This window comes from Lithobates pipiens, unplaced genomic scaffold (assembly GCF_037356315.1).
Source record: "Lithobates pipiens isolate NorthernLeopardFrog02 unplaced genomic scaffold, aLitPip1_a1.2 Scaffold_16, whole genome shotgun sequence".
Taxonomy (NCBI): domain Eukaryota; kingdom Metazoa; phylum Chordata; class Amphibia; order Anura; family Ranidae; genus Lithobates; species Lithobates pipiens.
The window spans coordinates 639,051,050-639,071,665 of NW_027507748.1; the positions used below are offsets into that span (position 1 = coordinate 639,051,050).

A 20,616-nucleotide genomic window follows, 5' to 3' on the forward strand; every position below is an offset into this window, starting at 1 on the left:
TTTCTAGCGGGAAAAGTACTCTTGCCAGTCAAAAGAAAGTATAAATGCCCTTCATTTAAACAGGCTCTTTCCCCTATGCCAGGGGCTCCCGCCTCTAGGCAGGGGCGACAGCCTCTGCCATTAAACTGAGGGAAATCTCAGAGTTAGACCCAGGCTCAAAAGAAGTCCTGGAGTCGGAAACCTGCAAGCCAGAATCCCAAAGCCTCATCACGAACAGGCAACCCCCCCCCCCCCCCTCACCAAGGTGGGGGGAAGATTTCTGGAGTTTTCAGAAGTCTGGAAAGAAGAAATTTAAGAAAGATGGGTAATCTCCACGGTAACGCTGGGGTACAAGCTGGAATTTCAGAATTTTCCACTGTCTCGCTTCCTGAGGTCAAGCGTTCCCAAAGATCCAGAGAAAAGACAATCTCTGTTTCAGGCGCTAGACCGATTAATATCTCAAGGGGTGATCATACAGATCCCCACAAAAGAGCAAGGTTTGGGGTTTTATTCAAAAAATTTTATGGTAACGAAACCAAATGGAGATGTTAGACCCATTCTAGCTCTAAAAAATCGAAATCAGTTCCTAAAGATCTGCTACTTTCGCATGGAGACGATCAGGTCAGTAGTTTCTATCCTTCTAGGAGGAGAACTTCTGGCATCAATCAATATCAGGGATGCATATCTGCCTGTCCCTATATATTCCCGCTGACCAAAAGGTTTCTGCGGTTTGAATTAGAACAGCAGCATTTTCAGTTTGTAGCCCTGCCCTTCTGGCTTGCCACAGCACGCCGGGTGTTTACAAAGGTGCTGGCCCCACCTCTAGCCAGGTTAAGGGCACAGGGCATAACAATTGTAGCATACCTAGACGATCTATTACTAATAGATCAGTTGGTGGCTCATTTGCAGCAAAGCGTACTCACTACAACCAACTATCTGAAAAGTTGGGTTGGACTCTAAATCTAGAGAAATCTTCCTTAATACCGCTAAAAAGGCTGGAGTACTTGGATCTGATCATAGACACAGCCCAGGAAAAGGTGTTCTTGCCTCAGGCAAAGATCAACCCCATAAGAGAGTTGGTGCGGATGGTCAGGTCAAATGGCGATCCCTCCAATCGCCTTTGCATGAGGTTGCTAGGAACCATAGTGGCTTCATTCAAAGCAGTTCCCTATGCCCATTTTCATTCAAGACTGTTGCAAAACAGTATCCTGTCTGCTTGGAACAAAACAATTCAAGCCTTAGACTTGCCAGTGCAGCTGTCCCCAAGAGCCTCCCAAAGCCTTACTTGGTGGTTACTAACCCAGAATCTGTTGAAAGGAAAATTCTTCAGACCAGTCATCTGGAAAGTGGTGGAAACGATGGATGCCAACCTTTCAGGCTGGGAAGCAGTACTAGAAGAGACAACTGTCTAGGGACAGCAGTCAAGAACCTAAAAGAACCTTGTCCATCAATATTCTAGAGATTCGGGCAGGATGTCTGGCTCTAAAGGCCTGAACTTTCAGGTTACGGGATTGTCCTGTCAGGATTCAATCTGACAATGCCACAGCTGTGGCCTATATCAATCACCAAGGGGGTACCAAAAGTCTCTCAGTGCAGAGAGAGGTGAACCATATTCTAACTTTGGCAGAAAGGAATGTTCCGTGCCTATCGGCAGTCTTCATTCTGTTAGTAGAGAATTGGCAGGCGGACTAAAGTCGCCAGCAGTTATTCCCAGGGGAATGATCTCTTCACCCTGACATATTTTGGGCTGTTTGCCAAATATGGGGACTCCAGACGTAGATCTTCTAGCGTTCAGGTTCAGCATGAAGTCAGTCAACTTTGTGGCCAGAACAAGGTATCTATTCACATGCAGAACGGATGCGTTGGTGACCTTGGGGGTCAGTTTTCACTGATCAATGCATTCCCCCCTATTCAGTTTCTGCCATGACTTCTTTGCAGGATCAAGCTGGAAAGAAAGCCGGTAATTCTGGTGGCACCAGCATGGCCCAGAAGGTCATAGTATGCAGAAATTGTAAAGATGGCAGTGGAGGGCACATGGTCCCTCCCACTACAACCAGATCTGCTCTCACAGTGACCGATATTTTCTTCCTTACGGTCTCTAAATTTAATGGCTTGGCTATTGAAACCCACATTCGGAAGAAACATGGGCTTTCTGGGTCAATTATCTCTACCCTGATTAGTGCAAGGAAGCCAGCTTCCAGAACTATATATTATAGAGTCTGGAGAGCTTATGTTTCCTGGTGTGAATCCAAAGTTTGGCACCCTCGGAGATATATCATAGGCAGAATTCTTGCCTTTCTACAAATAGGGGTAGAAATTAAATTGGCCTTGAGTACTATTAAGGGCCAAGTCTCAGCTTTATCGGTCTTATTTCAAAGACCACTTGCTACTCATTCTTTAGTCCAGGTTTTATTCAAGGGGTGACATGGCTTATTCCGTCAATCAAACCTCCCTTGAACCCTTGGGACTTGAACTTAGTTTTGCCTGTGTTACAAAAACAGCCATTTGAACCAATACAACATATTCCCCTAGTCCTTCTGGCAAGGAAGTTGGTATTTTTGGTTGCTATATCCTCAGCTTCGGAATTGGCAGCTTTCTTGTAAAGAACCATATTTTATTTGTCATGAGGACAGAGTGGTGTTATGCCCTCGTCCAGACTTTTTTTTATCAAAAGTGGTTTCAGGTTTTCACCTGAACCAAGATATTGTCCTGCCATTGTTTTTTCCAAAACCAAAGAGGTCCTTCCTCTCTTTTTGGGGATTTAAGTATATTGCTTTGCTGATGTGCTCCTGGAAGGAGGAGGGGTTATATAGCGAGTGAACTTCTTGGAGTGGGTATACCAGTGTCCATCACCTGAAGGTGGCCTATAACCCATTAAGTAATTACTTAAGACTCTGTGCCCCATGATGTACTCCAAGAAAAGGATTTTACAGGTAAGCTGTAATAAAAATCCTATTTTTCATCAGTAAAAAATATGCATATAAGCTTAAAAACATGGCAGCATACAAGTGTACAAGAGGCCTACCTGTAAGAATGAAATGCATGTACTATTATCGGCTTCCTTTGCTGCAATCTATGATTGGCTTATATACATCACACTTATTATTCTGCGCTTATCTTGAAAATCATTAAAAAGTCAGTTTTATGAAAAAAATTGTGCCAAAGACCGTTTGATGGAACTTTACATGGTAAACCTATAAACCATTTAATTGTAAATTGCAAACAATTTACACCAGAGAGAAATATTATATTCTTTGAATATTGGATATTTGTCTTTCCTTAGATCTGGGCAAGTTATATTGCTTTGCAAGTAGGGATGAGTGAACGGTTCAGCCCGAGCATAAGTTCAGGCCGAACTTTGGTTGTTCGGATGTTCTGCAGAACACTGAACAATATGCTGTGTTTGGGGAAAATTCGAAAGCCGCCGGAACACCGTTAAAGTCTATGGGATATTAACATGTAAAATCAAAAGTGCTAAGTTTAAAGGCTTATATGCAAGGTATTTTCATAAAAAGTTTGGGGACCTGGGTCCTGCCCCAGGGGACATGTATCAATGCAAAAAAAAGTTTTAAAAACGTCAGTTTTTTCAGGAGCAGTGATTTTAATAATGCTTAAACTGAAACAATAAAAGTGCCTGGGGCGTGTCTATAGTATGCCTGTAAAGTGGTGCATGTTTCCCGTGTTTAGAACAGTCTGACAGCAAAATTACATTTCTAAAGGGAAAAAAAAGTAATTTAAAACTACTTGCGGCTATAATGAATTGTCGGTCTGGCAATACACATAAAAGTCATTGATAAAAACGGCAGGGGATTCCCCCACAGGGGAAACCCCAACCAAAATTTAAAAAAAATGCATGGGGGTCCCCCCAAATTCCATACCAGGCCCTTTGGGTCTGGTATGGATATTAAGGGGAACACCGTGCCAAAATTAAAAAAAAAAATGGCATGGGGGTCCCCAAAAAATCCATACCAGACCCTTCAGGTCTGGTATGGATTTTAAGGGGAACCCCACACCAAATTAAAAAAAAAATGGCGTGGGGGTCCCCAAAAAATCCATACCAGACCCTTATCCAAGGGAAAAGAGGGGGGGGCGAGAGCATCCCCTCCCCCTCCCGAACGGTACCAGGCTACATGCCCTCAACATGGGGAGGATGTCCCCATGTTGATGGGGACAAGGGCCTCATCCACACAACCCTTGCCCGTTGGTTGTGGGGGCCTGCGGGTGGGGGGGCTTATCAGAATCTGGAAACCCCCTTTAACAAGGGGACCCCCAGATCCTGGCCCCATGTGAAACTGTGAAATGGTAATGGTGTACAAATGTACCCCTACCATTTCACAAAAAAAGTGTCAAATATGTTAAAAAGACAAGAGATGGTTTTTTTAATTCCTTTATGAATGTTTTCATCTTTCCCTGCTTCTTCTTCCATCTTTTTCTGGTCTTCATTCGGTTTTCTTCCTCCATCTTGTTCTTCCCCCGCTTCTTCCTCTTCTTCCTCTGATCCTCTGCTTCTTCCCTTGGTCTTCTCGCCATTTTTTTTGGGGCACGGGGTTCCCCTTAAAATCCATACCAGACCAGAAGGGCCTGGTATGGAATTTGTGGGGACCCCCCACACATTTTTTATTTTTTTTGGCACGGGGTTCCCCTGCGGGGAAATCCCATGACGTTTTTATCAATGAACTTTTATGTGTATTGCTGGACCGACAAATCATTATAGCCATGAGTAGTTTTAAATTATTTTTGTTCCTTTAGAAATGTCATTTTGCTATCAGACTGTTCTAAACACGGGAAACATGCACCACATTACAGGCATACTATAGACACCCCCCATGTATAAAATTTAAAGGAATTTTACATTTTTATTGTTTCACTTTAACCATTATTAAAATGAGCACCTTTGATTTTTCATGTTAGTGACCCATAGGCTTTAATGGTGTTTGCGTGTTCAAACAAATTTTTTGCCTGTTCTCATGTTCTGGTGCAAACTGAATGGGGGGGTGGGGGGGGCTGTTCGGCCAATCCCTATTTGCAAGATGCTTTCTCATTCATGGCGTAGGGTACCTGGACTTTGCATATTGAACATTGCCTTCTCATTCATCGTTTTCCTGTTACAAAATTATAATAATTTTTAATATTTTTATAGCAGTTCGAGCTTTCTGGGATTTGTGCCGAGAGAACAGATGCCAAGAATTCTTGCTAACCCTGACAATATGCTACATGAAATCGGTCCTTTACAAGATTGTACACGAAGAGCCTAAGGACAGAGGTATCCATATTATTGCTGCTATTATTACCAAGAAAATAGATTCAACAGTAATTGTAAAGTAAAACTGAAGAAAAAACTTTTTTTTTTTTTTTTTTTTAGTTTTGGATAGAGTGAAGAGGTATTTGAACACCTGTCAATTTTTTTTTACTGCTTCCTATGCCCCTGTTAGGGAGATTAACCCTCTCTATTTGTCCTGTTTACTGTTGTAATCCAAAGTAAAAGTGAAAAATAAATTCCAATTTTTGAGTTGTCCCTGAAAAAGTAGTAGAAGGAAAATTTTCCAAAGGGGACACTAGTTCTGGTGACAACAGGGGATTTCCTCTCACTTCCTGTTTGGCTATGGAGCGGGAAGTGAAGAGAAATCTCCTGAATGAGACACAGATGGCAAAAAAAACCTGACACGGATTATAATCCTCCCTTACCCTATCCAAAATGAAAAATGTTTTTCTATTTGTTCTACTTTAACTGCTGCATCTATATACACCAAATTGACATTGTTAACTTTGTCTTTCTTTTAATAACATATGTTAAAGCTGAACGCAGGGCAAAAAGCTAAATACACACGTGAAATATGTATGTGTATATGTAAATCTATAGAGATATATCGCTATATATAAGCTGTTAAATCTGTAAAAGCAGTTGTATTTCTGAACATTCAGTTTTGAGATTTACACAGCTCTGCCACACAGCACTGTCCTGTTTGGAAGGGGACCTGAACTTTGTCTGCTGTAATTTCCTTTACAGGTCTCCTCTCCACCCTTATCCCGTGAGTACAGTACAGAAAAAGAAGTACCAACTGATGAGCTTATATTTCTGTCACTGTTCTTTTTTTCCTTTTAGCATTTTTTTTTTTTAAGCATATGAGCACTGCAGGCCACCAATAAACATGTAGGTACTTACACAGTTTGTAAAAAAAAAACTAAAAACTTTTGATGCTATAGTAATGCATACCAAGCTGCATTCATTTGTATCTTTTATATCTGCCTAGAGTTTAAAATATCAATTCCCCATATAAAATGATATTTCGCCCTTTTTCTTTTTTGTCCTCTTTACAAGGAAGCCAAATGTGTGTATTCAGTTTTGTTGTCTTTCTTTTGTTTTCTACTAAATCCATACAGCAGGTAAAATAAGCATTGAACACGCCACAATTTTTCTAGGTAAATATATTTGGTAATGACAGATTCAAGACACGTCCTGTTCAGCAGCAGTAAGATTCAGGGCTGCTTGATGTCCAGGGAGGGGGATATTTTTGCATCTCATCTCTTAGCCTATGATACTTTGTCCATGCTGCAGCCCCTCCCTCTTCCCCTCCCACCCACCACATTTTGACTACAGTTCTTGTCCTCGTTTTGCCGGTGTTCTGCCCAATTGAGTCCGACCATCGATATGTGTCCGTTCCGTACTGCGCATGCGCAGTACGGAGCAGACGAAGCTTCGGAAAATCTCCGAAGCTGAACGGCGCCTGCGCCGTGAGTGGAGTAGGTAGCCCCACTATCCAAGCGGACATAGGGTTTAGAATTTTAGAGGGCCCCTCGCGGGCGAGCTTCGCTCGCCACGCTTCGGGCTCGGCCTCGCTGCGCTCGGCTCTTTTTTATTCTAACTCTATGTCCACTTGGATAGTGGGGATAGAACCTGGACTCACGGCGCAGGCGCCGTTCGTCCTCGGCAATTTTCGGAATCTGTGCTCCTGTGTACTGCGCATGCGCAGTATGCAGAGGACAGCATCTGATGGAGGACCCTATTTTACAAGACACCGGCTCACGTGTGAGTTTTTTTTTTTTTTTCTTTACTTTATGTTTACTTCAGGGAGGGAGAGAAAGAGGTTCTGCAGCAGCAGGGACAGTCATAGATTCATGCGTTTAGTGCGGGTGATGGAGGAAGAGGGAAACAGGACTCTTATCTAGTCATGTATTTACTCTAGCACTATACCACCCTAACCTGGCACTACCACCTAACCTGGCACTACTGTATATCACCTAACCTGGCACTACCACCTAACCTGGCACTACCAACTAACCTGGCACTACTACCTAGCCTGCCACTACCACCTAACTTGGCACTACTGTATATCACCTAGCCTGGCACTACCAACTAACCTGGCACTACTACTAGCCTGCCACTACCACCTAACCTGGCACTACTGTATACCACCTAGCCTGGCACTACCACCTAGCCTGGCACTATTGCATATCACCTAAACTGGTACTATCACCTAACCTGGCACTACCACCAAGCCTGCCACTACTACCTAACCTGCCACTACCACCTAACCTGACCATACCATATATCACCTAACCTGGCACTACCACCTAAACTGGCACTACTATATTTCACCTAGCCTGGCACTACCACCTAACCTGCCACTACCACCTAACCTGGCACTATTATATATCACCTAACCTGGCACTACCACCTAACCTGCCACTACCACCTAACCTGGCACTATTGTATATCACCTAACCTGGTACTACCACCTAACCTGGCACTATTGTATATCACATAACCTGCCACTACCACCTAACCTGCCACTACCACCTAACCCAGCACTACTGTATATCACCTAATAACAAATATAGGCGCACTAATCAAAGAGTCAATTTTTTGCCCAATGCAATTAAATTATGTTCTATATTGGAAAAAAAAAAAGAGTCCATATAATAAAACTTTAAAAAACATCTATATAAGATGTCAGATGGAAAAGGGACTCAATACAGGGGATGCACACAGGGCTGCCATCAATGTAGAATAGAAACCATACTCTGAGGCTGTAGAAAAAAAAAAAAAGAGGAGAGGCGACGAGTATCCCAAAGTCCATGCTGTAAACATCATTGCTGATAACACTTCCGACAGGTGGTATGGCCGGCTCCGGAATGCGGCCTCAAACCGAGGCTTGGAACGCAAGATGCAGCTGGCTCAGCGGGATGACATCATCTCAAAGGGACGTGTTTCGAGAGCATGCGCACTTGGTTGTTGTCACAAGTCGCACTCCTTTTTCAACAGACATAACAAGTTAACATAAAGGAGCTACTTATAAAGGGAAAAGGGGAGGAACAAGGGGAGGAACATAGGCGGGACAATAAAAAAGGAGGCAATCAAGCTAATTAGGAAAGAAAAAGGAACCTAGGTAGGACAAACGGTAGCAAGAATATCTGAACATATATTTACAACGTATAATTTATGTATATGGCTCTGGATGCATAGACGAGCAATAAAGCACATTGTTATCAATAAGAAATAGGGATATTAAAAACTGACGTATTATATCTCAGAGGTTAAAAAACTGATAATATATCATATTACATTGATTATAAATGAGAAGAAATAAAAATTAATTAATACAGGCAGTATTAGTGTTACCATTGTATAATTAAAGCGGTTCTCCACCCTAAAGTGGAAGTTCCGCTCATGTGATCCCTCCCCCTCTCCGGTGCCACAATCGGCACCTTTCAGGGGGGGGGGAGGTGCAGTTACCTGGATAATCCAGGAATCTGCACCCACTTCCGGGGCAGACCGCCGCAGATGCCCGCCCCCCCCCCCTTGTGTTCTGGGAAACACACAGTTCCTAGGACACAGCGGGGATCAGCAGAGACGCGCAGCGTGACTCGCGCATGCGCAGTAGGGAAGAATATATATGTAGGAAAAGGGGCGTATATCTCCTAGATGATTGTAGAGAGAAAAAAAAAAAAAAAGAATATTGTTAAGATGCAGTTTGCAATATGCTAGTGATATAAACGAAAGAACCTAGTGATCCTCAAGAAGAAAATGCATGCTCTAGAAAACAATTACTGGAAAAAACAATTATATAAAAATTATTATATAAAAAAATCTATTATATAAAAAAATCTACAAGTGTGCACTTATGCGCACAAACGTGCCAATATAGAGATAAGGGCAACAAACACCCAGGGCGTGCGGGCAAAGAACTGGTGCATACACGCACAGATACTCGCCTATGCGCACATGTGCGCCAATATGCGATATATGCATGCTGGCCTTATTTCTAGGTAATTATATAGCCAAGAGGAAACTGTAATGCCACATACACACGATCAGACTATCCGCCCGTGTGTGGGCTCCGGTGTACTTTCTTTTTCCCCAAATTCCGGCGGACTTATGCCGCATACACACGATCAGACTATCCAGCGGACTTTGCAGCGTAGGTCCGCCGGACTTTCCGAACGAGCGGACCTGCTCACACACGACCGGACTTTTCCAGCGGACTAGGACCGCTGGACTATGGCGGTAGTCTGCCATACTTTTGAAATGAACGGACTTGCCCACACACGGAGGAAAGTCCTTCATTTTGAATGTGGCTCCAGGTAGACGGGACTAGCGCAGGAGGTCAATGTCACCGCCTCCATTGACACCTCGCTAGCCCCGTCACCTGGTATGGACTTAAAGGGGAAGCCCTACGCCGAAAAAACGGCGTGGGGGTCCCCCCCAAAGTCCATATCAGACCCTTATCCGAGCACGCAGCCCGGCCGTTTAGGAAAGAGGGTGGGGACAAGCGAGTGCCCCCCCCTCCTGAGCCATACCAGGCTGCGTGTCCTCAACATGGGGGGGTGCTTTGGGGAAAGGGGGCCCTGCGGCCCCCCACCCCAAAGCACCTTGTCCTCATGTTGATGAGGACAAGGGCCTCTTCCCAACAACCCTGGCCGTTGGTTGTCAGGGCCTGCGGGCAGGGGGCTTATCAGAATCCAGGGGAGCCCCCTTTAAGAAGGGGGCCCCCAGATACTGGCCCCCCACCCTATGTGAATGAGTATTGGGGTACCATGTACCCCTACCCATTCACCTGGTGAAAAAAAGTGTAAAAAAAAAACACAACACATGTTTTTAAAATAATTTATTGCACAGCTCCGGTGGTCTTCTGTCTTGGGGGTCTTCTCCCCAGACTCCTCCGCTATCTTCTGCTCTTTTACTAGCTATTTTACTAGCGGAGGAGCCCGGCTTCCTTCTATGGACCTTGGGGGGACCCCCACGCCATTTTTTTTGGTGTAGGGCTTCCCCTACACATCTATAACAGGTTACCGGCTAGCGAGGTGTCAATCTCGCCCGTGGAGGCGGCAACATTGACCTTCTGTGCTAGTCCCGTCTACTTGGAGCTGCGTTCAAAATGAACGGACTTTCCTACGCTCGTGTGTGGGCAGGTCCGCTCGTTTGGAAAGTCCGGCGGACCTACGCTGAAAAGTCCAGTGGTTTGTCCGCCGTATAGTCTGATCGTGTGCATGGGGCATAATGGACCCCAAAAAAAAAAAAAAAAAAAAAAAAAAAAAAATATATATATATATATATATATATATATATATATATATATATATATATATATATATAAAAATATAATGAAAACATATATTTTACAATGTGCAGAGGCATGCATGTGCGGGCAAAGAACTGGTTCATACACGCACAGATACTCGCCTATGTGCACATGTGCGCCAATATGTGATAAATGCTTGTTGGCCTTATTTCTAGGTAACTATATAGCCAAGGACCCAAATATATCAATATATATATATATATATATATATATATATATATATATATATATATATATATATGTATATAAAATATAATGAAAACATATATTTTACAATGCGCTAGCGATATAGGCACAAAGCATTGCGATCCTCAGGCAAAAGAACATTCTCTTGGGAAACCAATAGAAGTATAGATATTTACCTGTATGCGCTTATGTGCACATATGTGCTAATATGGGAATAAGAACAATAAGCGCACATGCGCACGCATGCGGGCAAAAATAATGCACACACGCGCAAATATTCATGTATGTGATATAAGCTTTATAGGCTTAGGCGCATATAAACCATAAAAAAGACAATCCGCCAATGCGCACCTTCAAAAGACCTAGTACTATTAATCATGCAAGCTGGTGCGCATTGAAGTATAGATGATGATATAGTTATGAAACATAACTACAGAGATACAGTGGTGAAATACTAGTACTATTAATCATGTAAGCAGATGCGCATTATCTGTACAGTAAAAACCGTGCCAAAATGATCCAATTGTCTATAGGATGGTGGAGATCTCAATTCCTTCGTTCATCCCCCCAGGAGAGAGAACATCTAAAGTATATATCCAAAAAGTTTCCCTAGAACAGAGCCTTTTAAAGTTCTCTGCAGCTGGAAGGGATTTAGGAATCTGCTCGATAACCCACACTTGCAGACCCTCAGTAGACTGTTGGTGGGCTTGAAGAAAATGCCTATGTACACTATGCTGATCTTTATCGCTTTCGATAGATCTTCTGTGTTCTCCGAACCTAGTCCGGAGAGCTCGTATTGTGCGTCCTACATATATCAGGCCGCATAGACAGGTTAGTCCATATACGACATAATCCGAGGAACAATTGTAAAAGTCTTTCAACATGTTAGTAGTTCCTTTAGTCGTAAAATACTTTTTTCCATGTTTTACATATTTACATGTTTTGCATTGAGGTTTATGACACTTAAACATTCCGACCAATGGTATTAAAACAGGTTTTTCAGGTGAAGGACATTTAGATCTAATTTTACTCGATGTGCGATTTTAGATTTTAAATTGGGTGCCCTATGATATGTGACCCTAGGATGTTCTGGAATAAAGGGTTTTAAGAGTGGGTCCTGTAGTAGGATACCCCAATGATTTTTCAGGATTTTTTCCATCCTTTTAAAATGAACATTAAAAGTGGTGGTAAAATGTAGGGTATGACTATTTTGTTGTTCGCAAGGTATTTTGGGGGGCTTCCCTTTTCGGCTTTCCCTTTTTTATTTATTTTTTCTATACAATCATTTAGGACAGTGATGGCGAACCTTGGCACCCCAGATGTTTTGGAACTACATTTCCCACAATGCTCATGCACTCTGCAGTGTAGTTGAGCATCATGGGAAATGTAGTTCCAAAACATCTGGGGTGCCAAGGTTCGCCATCACTGATCTAGGAGATATATGCCCCCTTTCCTACATATATATTCTGATATATATTATTTTCTACATGTATTTTTTAATTATACAATGGTAACACTAATACTGCCTGTATTAATTAATTTTTATTTCTTCTCATTTGTAATCATCATTAATGTAATATGATATTTTATCAGTTTTTTTAACCTCTGAGATATAATACGTCAGTTTTTAATATCCCTATGGCTTATTGATAACAATGTGCTTTATTGCTTGTCTATGCATCCAGAGCCATATACATATATTATACGTTGTAAATATATGTTCAGATATTCTTGCTACCGTTTGTCCTACCTAAGTTCCTTTTTCTTTCCTAATTAGCTTGATTACGTCCTTTTTTATTGTCCCGCCTATGTTCCTCCCCTTGTTCCTCCCCTTTTCTCTTTATAAGTAGCTCCTTTATGGTAACTTGTTATGTTGTGAGACTGAATTAGGTGATTTTAATTTGCACTGATGAGGCAGAATTGCTTTCCAATTACTGATAGATTTCAGCTGGTGTCTTGGCTTTCCATGTTTTTTTGCACCTACCTTTCTTCATGTGTTTAATACTTTTTCCCTGTGTCATTCCATTTTATTACACATAACCTAATTTCTGAACTTATTTTTTTTGGTGCCTTTCTGTGTATGGATTGCATGGATTGTTATCGACATGTGGTGAAAATTTCATGTCATTGTCACCTTTAGAAATATATTTACCTAGAAAAATTATGTGTTCAATGCTTATTTTACCTGCTGTATGTGTGTGTATATATATATATATATATATATATATATATATATATATATGGCACATTTCTGATAATAATAATAATGGGGAACATGCAATATACTCTAAGGCTTTATGAAACCCCAAGGAGATATTCAATACCTCCCAGCTATATGACTGCAAAAACAATAAAGCCCAACTCCAGCCACAACAAAAAAATACCCTTGTGGACTCACTCACCCACTTTGCAAGAGTTAAATACTCATTGTGGGAGAGACGGAATTGCTAACCTTTTTCCTCGGGGTTCCTCCAGCAGAGTGTGACTGGTCTCCCTGCAGCCTCCTCTCTAAGCTGTTGGCCCTGATTGCATGCCTGCCCCACCATGTACAGTAGAGGGGGGGTTAATAGGCCTGCATTGTACATGATGATGCAGAGTGACTGCCTACATTCCTGAGCTTTAAAGAGAAAAGGAAAGTATAGATCAGGGAAACTGGTAAGTAATACTGCCTCTTCTTGATTTAACAAGCTTTTAACCCTTGCAGCTCAGTGGAGCCCACCACGAGGGTATTTTTTTCTGCACCCAGAGTTGGGCATTAACAAATTTACCAGTTAACATTTTCTTGGTCTGGATAACTCCTGTTGACCTTCTAATTTCTTTTATCTTCAGATTTTGAGCAAGCATTTGCCTTTCTCCAAGCGAGTGGATGTTTTGCTGATTTTACGAATGGAACAGAAGGTAAAAATGTATATAGCGGATATTTTTTATATATTCTGTAGAAATGTGTTCTGTGTATATAAGAAAGGAACCATTGTGAAAGGTGTTATTGGATTTAACTGAATAGGTTCCACTAAGAGCCCGTTCACACTGAGGCAGCACGACTTGCAAAGCGTCTGCCTCAGGCGACCGGGATCCGACTTTAGCGGCAGCTTGCAAAATGACTTCTGTATAGAAGTCAATGCAAGTCGCCCCAAAAGTCGTACAGGAACCTTTTTCTAAGTCGGAGCGACTTGAGTCGCTCCTATTAGAACAGTTCCATTGCACAGAGCGGGACGTGACTTATCAGGCGGCTAAGTCGCCTGACGGGTCGCCCCTGTGTGAACCGGCTCTAACAGAGTATGTTTTCTTCACAATGAGGTAGGGACAGTGTATTTAGTAGTGATTTGGGAGAACTGTTCACATTTTCGGTAATGACTGTCACAGATTTCCAATAGTAGATAGATAGAATGTACATGTCCCAGGGCTTAGCAAGCACATAACGCAAATACTAATAGGGTTTAGACATGTGCAGTCGTTTTCGTCCGAATGCATTTTCTTGCCCGAATTTCAGGTATTTTCGTTTTCGTTTTGACAAACGATAGCGAAAGCACAGAATCCGAAAAATGAAAGATCCGACATAAATAAATGCTTTATTTTCGTTTTTGTTGTTACAACAGTTCGATATAAAATAGGAGATTCAACGTGACTCTGACAATAACAATCTGTGTCTATAGAACCTGTGGTCGAATGTGCCTAGCCTTACCTCTATTAGTCCAAGATTATATAGAAAAAATATTCGACAGAGAAAAAAGATTTGACAGAGAGAAAAGATTCTGCAAGTTACTGTCCTAAAAAGTGTTTGGGGACCCGGGTCCTGCCCCAGGGGACATGGATCAATGCAAAAAAAAGTTTTAAAAACTAATGTTTTTTCGGGAGCAGTGATTTTAATAATGATTAAAGTGAAGCAATAAAAGTGTAATATTGTAATATTCCTTTAAATTTCGTACCCGGGGGATGTCTATAGTATGCCTGTGAAGGGGTGCATGTTTCTGGTGCTTAGAACTGTCCCTGCACAAAGTGTCATTTATGCAGGAAAAAAAGTCCTTTAAAATCACTCACAGCTATTATGAATTGTCGGCTCCGTAATACAGAGAACACTCATTGAAAGTCATTGATTAAAAAAAAAAAAAAAAAAAAGCTTGTGGGTCCCCCAAATTCAATTACCAGGCCCTTCAGGTCTGGTATGGATATTAAGGGGAACCCTGCGTCAAATGAAAAAAAAATTGACGTGGGGGTCCCCCTAAAAATCCATACCAGACCCTTTATCTGAGCACACAACCTGGCAGGCCGCAGGAAAAGAGGGGGGGACGAGAGAGCGGCCCCCCTCCCTCCTGAACCATACCAGGCCACATGCCCTCAACATTGGGAGGATGCTTTGGGGGTCTGTGACCCCTCAAAGCACCTTGTCCCCATGCTGATGCGGAGAAGGGCCTCATCCCCACAACCCTGGCCAGTGGTTGTGGGGGTCTGCGGGCGGGGGGCTTATCAGAATCTGGAAGCCCCCTTTAACAAGGGGACTCCCAGATCCCGGCGCTGTATATGTGGTGTAGTAAGTGTAAGCCCTTGTACACACGGTCGGACATTCTGACAACCAAATCCGTCAGATTTTGTCCGACGGATTTTGTCCGAAACTGTTGCATACACACAGTCGGACAAAGTTGTCAGAAAATCCGATCGTACCTAACGTGATAAGGTTATTTCATTAGGACGGGACTACGTTCAGGCTAGTAGCCAATAGCTTTGGTCTAGGAATTTGATCTGAGCATGCGTGGCACTTTGTCTGATCGGAATTCTCTACACATGATCGGACAAAGTCCCATCGGATCATGTTGTCGAAAAATTTTATAGCCCAGCTGGAAAACTTGGTCCGTCGGATACTCCGATGGAAACAGTCCGATGGAGCCCACACACTGTCGGATTATCCGACAACACGGTCCTATCGGACATTGTCCATCGGAATGTCCGACTGTGTGTACAAGGGCTTAAATGCATTAAGTAAATACCCTTCTCTGGACTGAAAAGGGCAGAATTACAGCGGTTACAAAGGTTTTGGTGGTTTTACTTTGCATCCAAAGTCTAACAAAAACAACTATTAATGTCAAGTGTATTTATTTCACAGATGTCGGGGCAAAGAACAATTCCAGGACTACTAGCATAGAGACATACAATGAAAGTGATTCAGATAGTGCTGGTTCTTGTAAAGAAGTGAAAAACCAAGGAGAAATCACCAGAGATGAGGACCCTGATGGGATGGAATCTGAATCATGTGAATCATCCCAAATGAGCAACAAAGTAGGGCAATATACAAGAGATGAAGGCCATAATAAAGTGCAAACTGAATGTTCCAAAACATCTTTATTGTCAGTAAACAACAATGTAAAGGAAAGCTCTGGAGACGAAGACCACAATGGTATGCAAAGTGAATTGTGTCAATCATCTTTAGAAAGCAACAAGAAAGAGGAAAGCTGTAGAGGTAAGGAAAATGATGATATACAAAGTGAATTGCGTGAATCTTGTTCAGAGAGCAGCAGGAAAGTGGAGCCATGTAGAGGTGAGGACCATGATGGTATACAATGTGAGTTGTCTGAATCATTATCGGAGAGCAACAGGAAAGAGGAAAGCTCTAGATGTGAGGACCATTATATTGTACAAAGCGAATTGTGTGAATCACGTTTACAGAGCAGCAAGAAAGCGGAAAGCTGTAGAGGTGAGGGCTATGATGATATACAAAGTGCATCTTCAGAGAGAAGCAGAAAAACGAAAAGCACTGAAGATGATGACCTAGACAGAATGGAAATGGAATCTCCTGCAGCATCTCTATTTTCACCTTCAGCAAGCAGCAAAAGTGATCTGGTTTTGTCTGAGAATGGCTCTCGGAGACGCAGGGTTTTAGAAGAAATTCAGTTAAAGACTATGAAAACAAATTTGCGGGTTCTGAAGGTTCAACTGCAAAACTTACAGTCCCAACAGCAGCAGCAACCCGAAGATGCAGATGTAGGTTTTGCCACAAACCTAATTCAGTTTCTGAGGAGAGTTCCAGAAGATAAAAAGTTGTCCACGCAAATGTCTATTCTAAATGTCTTATCATCGGTTTTGGGTCAGCAGCCAATGTCTATTTAAAACCCTGACTGTGTATGGCAACAATATACAAATCCTTCTTCCCACAGACTTGGTGGACAAACTCTTCCTCCTAAGCCATAGCCATAGGCCACAAATGTATGAGACAAATACTGATAATTGGCTGCCACAGATATAGAACATTATATACTTGGACATAACTGTCTTAAAGATGATAATAGTAATATTGTATATGAACAGATTGTTGTCATCAAAATATCTATTTTGTGTTTCTATGTATATAGTATTTGTGTATGATTTTGTTTTCTGCTCTGTATTCCTGACCATATAAAGAAAAATCCAGTTTTTTCACCATCTGTGTCCTATTGCAGAGATTTACCTTCACTTTCTGTCCCTTAGCCAAACAGGAAGTCAGAGGAAATCCCTGCAAATTAAGGGGATTCCTTGGGGACCCCCAAGTGACCAGAACTAGCGTCCCCATTGAAATATTTCCCCTCTATTACTTTTCTGGGGACAACTCATAATTTGGGATTTTTTTTTCCCACTTTCAATGATAATGGTAAACAGGACAAATAGAGAGGGTGAATCTCCCTAACTGGGACACAGACAGCAATAAAAACTGACAGGTGTTCTAATCCTTCTGTACTCTATCCAAAACTAAGAAAAAAGTTTTGCCTTTACTTTAAGGCAAAATAGATGTTTCTATACAACAAAAACAAATTTTTACAACGACCAAGAAAACTTAATGAGAATGCATTGGCTGAAAGCTTGCATTAAGTCCTTCTCATATAATGGTACTATATTAGTTACTTCTCTATTGCTCAATCTTCTCTAACTAACTTGAGCTAACCAAAATCTGGTTTGCTGCTAAGGGTTACTATAGATAACGCTACTGTTTGCACTGTTTTTAGGAGCTTAGTTGCAGCAAAGTTTTTTGGTTGCTTAGTAGCATGGTATGAACACCTTGCTGACTTGGCTTACATGTTATAAAGGAGAATAGAGAATATTCCCTTTGTGTCTGGCATGAGCCTTGGGGGGGGGGTTCCACTATTTGATATTATGCAGCAGAGCTGTATTGAAATGCACTATGATCAGAAAATGCCAAGTGCAGCTAGGGTTGCCACCTGTCCAGGATTCACCCGGACAGTTCGGGTTTGGAATCATGTGTCCGGGTTTCAGACTGCCTGAAACCCATACACAATATTTAGACTGGACTATGGCTTGCAGCAGGGTTGCTGCATGCAGTCTAAGCTGAGAGTGTCAGGGTTCTCAGGTCACCCCTTACATCAGAGTTCACCTTTACACCAGAGGTCACAGTGTTTCCCCTTACATCAGAGTCCTCTCCATACATCAGAATTCGCTGTGTTACCCCTTAAATCATGGTTCCTAGAGCATCCCTTACTCCCCAGAGTTCTCCCTTACATCAGAGTCTGCAAAGTCCCCCTTATAGTGAAAGGGAACTCTGCAAGTTCAGATGTAAAAGGGGGCCCTTGTTATTAACTTCATATGATTAGAAATGTTATTTAATAGCAAAATATATGTATAAAAATAAATTGCTGTGCACCGCTAAAGCGTTCGGGTTTGACTTGAAGAAAAAGTGGCAACCCTAAGTGCAGCAGGAACATAGATCTCTGCAGGACAATGAGCTTTTCAAGTTTTACACATTGGGGTGACTGGATTGGTGTCATAGGACAAAAAAAGATTTTGCACAGGTAACTTTATTTTTGTCAAAGGCCCCAGGAATAAATTAATCAAACTGTTTCATAACATAGCTATACTGCATTGTGCAATTATATTTTATAATTTGTTATATTTGTAAGGGCTGTATATATTTTGGTTTTATTAAGGTTAAACTGTTAGATGGTGTATACTGAAGCCAAATAAATAAAATATTTTGGCTGATTTTGAAAGTTGTTCATTATAAAAAAAATTATTGGGAACATAGTTATACTTCTCTTTATAGGAGGCCACTGAGCTGTCAATGCTGCAAATGTAGTTTTCTGGCTGCTTTCATGACTTGATTAATTATTGAGTCACTGGCCTGGAACATGTACACAGACCAGTGAAGTCAAAAGTCCTTATAAGCAAAGTACACCAAATTAGCGTACCACTGAAGGCCCATCCAGACTGTTCACACCATTTAGTGTCTGTCCCGTCCTTCTTCAGTAATGTACACAGATCTCACAGTCACAACAATCAGAAGTTTCAATCAGCTTTATTGCATATTATTAGATATTTAATTGATCCCCGGTGTAGAGTGAAATGTGTCACATTGGAGGAGCATAATGTGCAGTTTGCTTCCATCTGTCTGCAACAAAGCTGATTGAAATGCACGATTCATGTGCTTAATGTGGTTGTGAGAGTTTTGCCCAGATATGCATATATGTTCTGGGATGGTGACTCAACAGCTGGCCATACACAGATAGTTTATTTCAACCAACATGCTGCTCCTTCCCCAGCCCCCCCCCCCCCTCCTTGGCTGACAAACATCTCTCCCCATGGACCATCCCTTGGCTGACAGACATCTTTCCCTAAGTACTGTTTTTATGGTACCAGAAACACCAAAGGCACCAAAAGCACATGTAGGAAAACAGGAAGCTAAACACTTATGTATCATGTGATGAACCTTATCACTTTTGGTCATGTTGGGTACATATACTATATATGTCCTTATCACTTTCACCAACAACAAGCAACCTGGGATTCACTAAACTCTGAGTGCAGGGAACGAGGAGCAGACATTGCCTAAAGCACCTCCCCCGATGGTAAAAAGGCCAGTGTAAGGGGACACAAAGGCCCAGTCCTGACCAACTGACCACGGTAGTCCCCCGTGTGCTGTGTGCATACTCACAACAGCACCACCCAGGGAAGACCACCAACAGATGGATTTTATGGCGCCATAAAAACAGTATTTGATTGGCTGGTCTGTGTCACATGCTGGTTCTCTCTTCCACCTATAGCCTCATCCTTAACCCCAAAGGTAGTTAAGTGCCTCTGTTGTTGTTTGGGACCAGGGTCGAGTTGCTTCACTACATAGAGACATGCATAGAGGTTGATTTACTAAAACTGGAGCGTGCACAATCTGCTGCAGCTCTGCATAAAAAACAATCAGCTTCTAACTTCACCTTGTTCAATTAAAGGGTAAGTTCACCTTTACAGAAAAATCTGTAAGGTGAACTTACACTGGACCCCTTCCCCATCACACCTGGTCCTGCTAACCTGGAGTCCCACGGTCACCCACTCTGACACATCAGATAGCCGCTTTAGCGGTCTGGGGATGAGAAATCGCCTCAACTTAATCTCCTAAACATGCCTCATAAAGGTTACGCATAGGAGGCATTCTAATTGGTCAGCAGCCATCACATGGGAGGTGCCGACCATTTAGAACACACGTAGCCTGTCCTGTCAGCGCTGGGGAAGAGAAGAGCAATCCACTAGGATTTCTAACCCCCCGGACCGGTAAAGAGGCTATCTGATGTGTCAGAGCGCGTGATTGCGGGACCGGGTGCAATGGGGAGGGGTCCAATGTAAGTTCACTGAATGCTCTTGTAACACTTACAAATGACCTTAATGTGTTCAGAGTTAGTCATGGCTGTAGCAACTTCATTAGGCAATACAAAGAATCTTTCTCAACAACTGAAAGCTGCACTGCTTTCCAAATAAATGAAGACACGATGGACTTCCATCTCTAAATTAATCTTTGACACCATACTAGTGTAGCACTTCTCCAGCAAGGGGAAGGCTAGCACGTACCTCAGGTTGGATCTATGGCCGCAGTGGATATAGTCACATGACAAGGAAGGGTGCCAGTCAC

At 42.3% G+C, this 20,616-nt stretch overlaps 1 protein-coding gene across 7 annotated transcripts in view; it reads left to right on the forward strand.

The window, feature by feature from the left end:
• The window catches only part of LOC143984009 (uncharacterized), a 204,637-nt gene extending 185,933 nt beyond the window's left edge, over positions 1-18,704 (forward strand). For all 7 annotated transcript variants that reach the window (XM_077484256.1, XM_077484255.1, XM_077484259.1 and 4 more), the window contains 3 exons: positions 5,120-5,242; positions 13,575-13,643; positions 15,844-18,704. In XM_077484256.1, the coding sequence (XP_077340382.1) occupies positions 5,120-5,242; positions 13,575-13,643; positions 15,844-16,844 (1,193 nt within the window). In that variant the 3' untranslated portion in view covers positions 16,845-18,704. The remainder of the gene's footprint in view (positions 1-5,119; positions 5,243-13,574; positions 13,644-15,843) is intronic.
• The last annotated feature ends 1,912 nt before the right edge of the window (positions 18,705-20,616 follow it).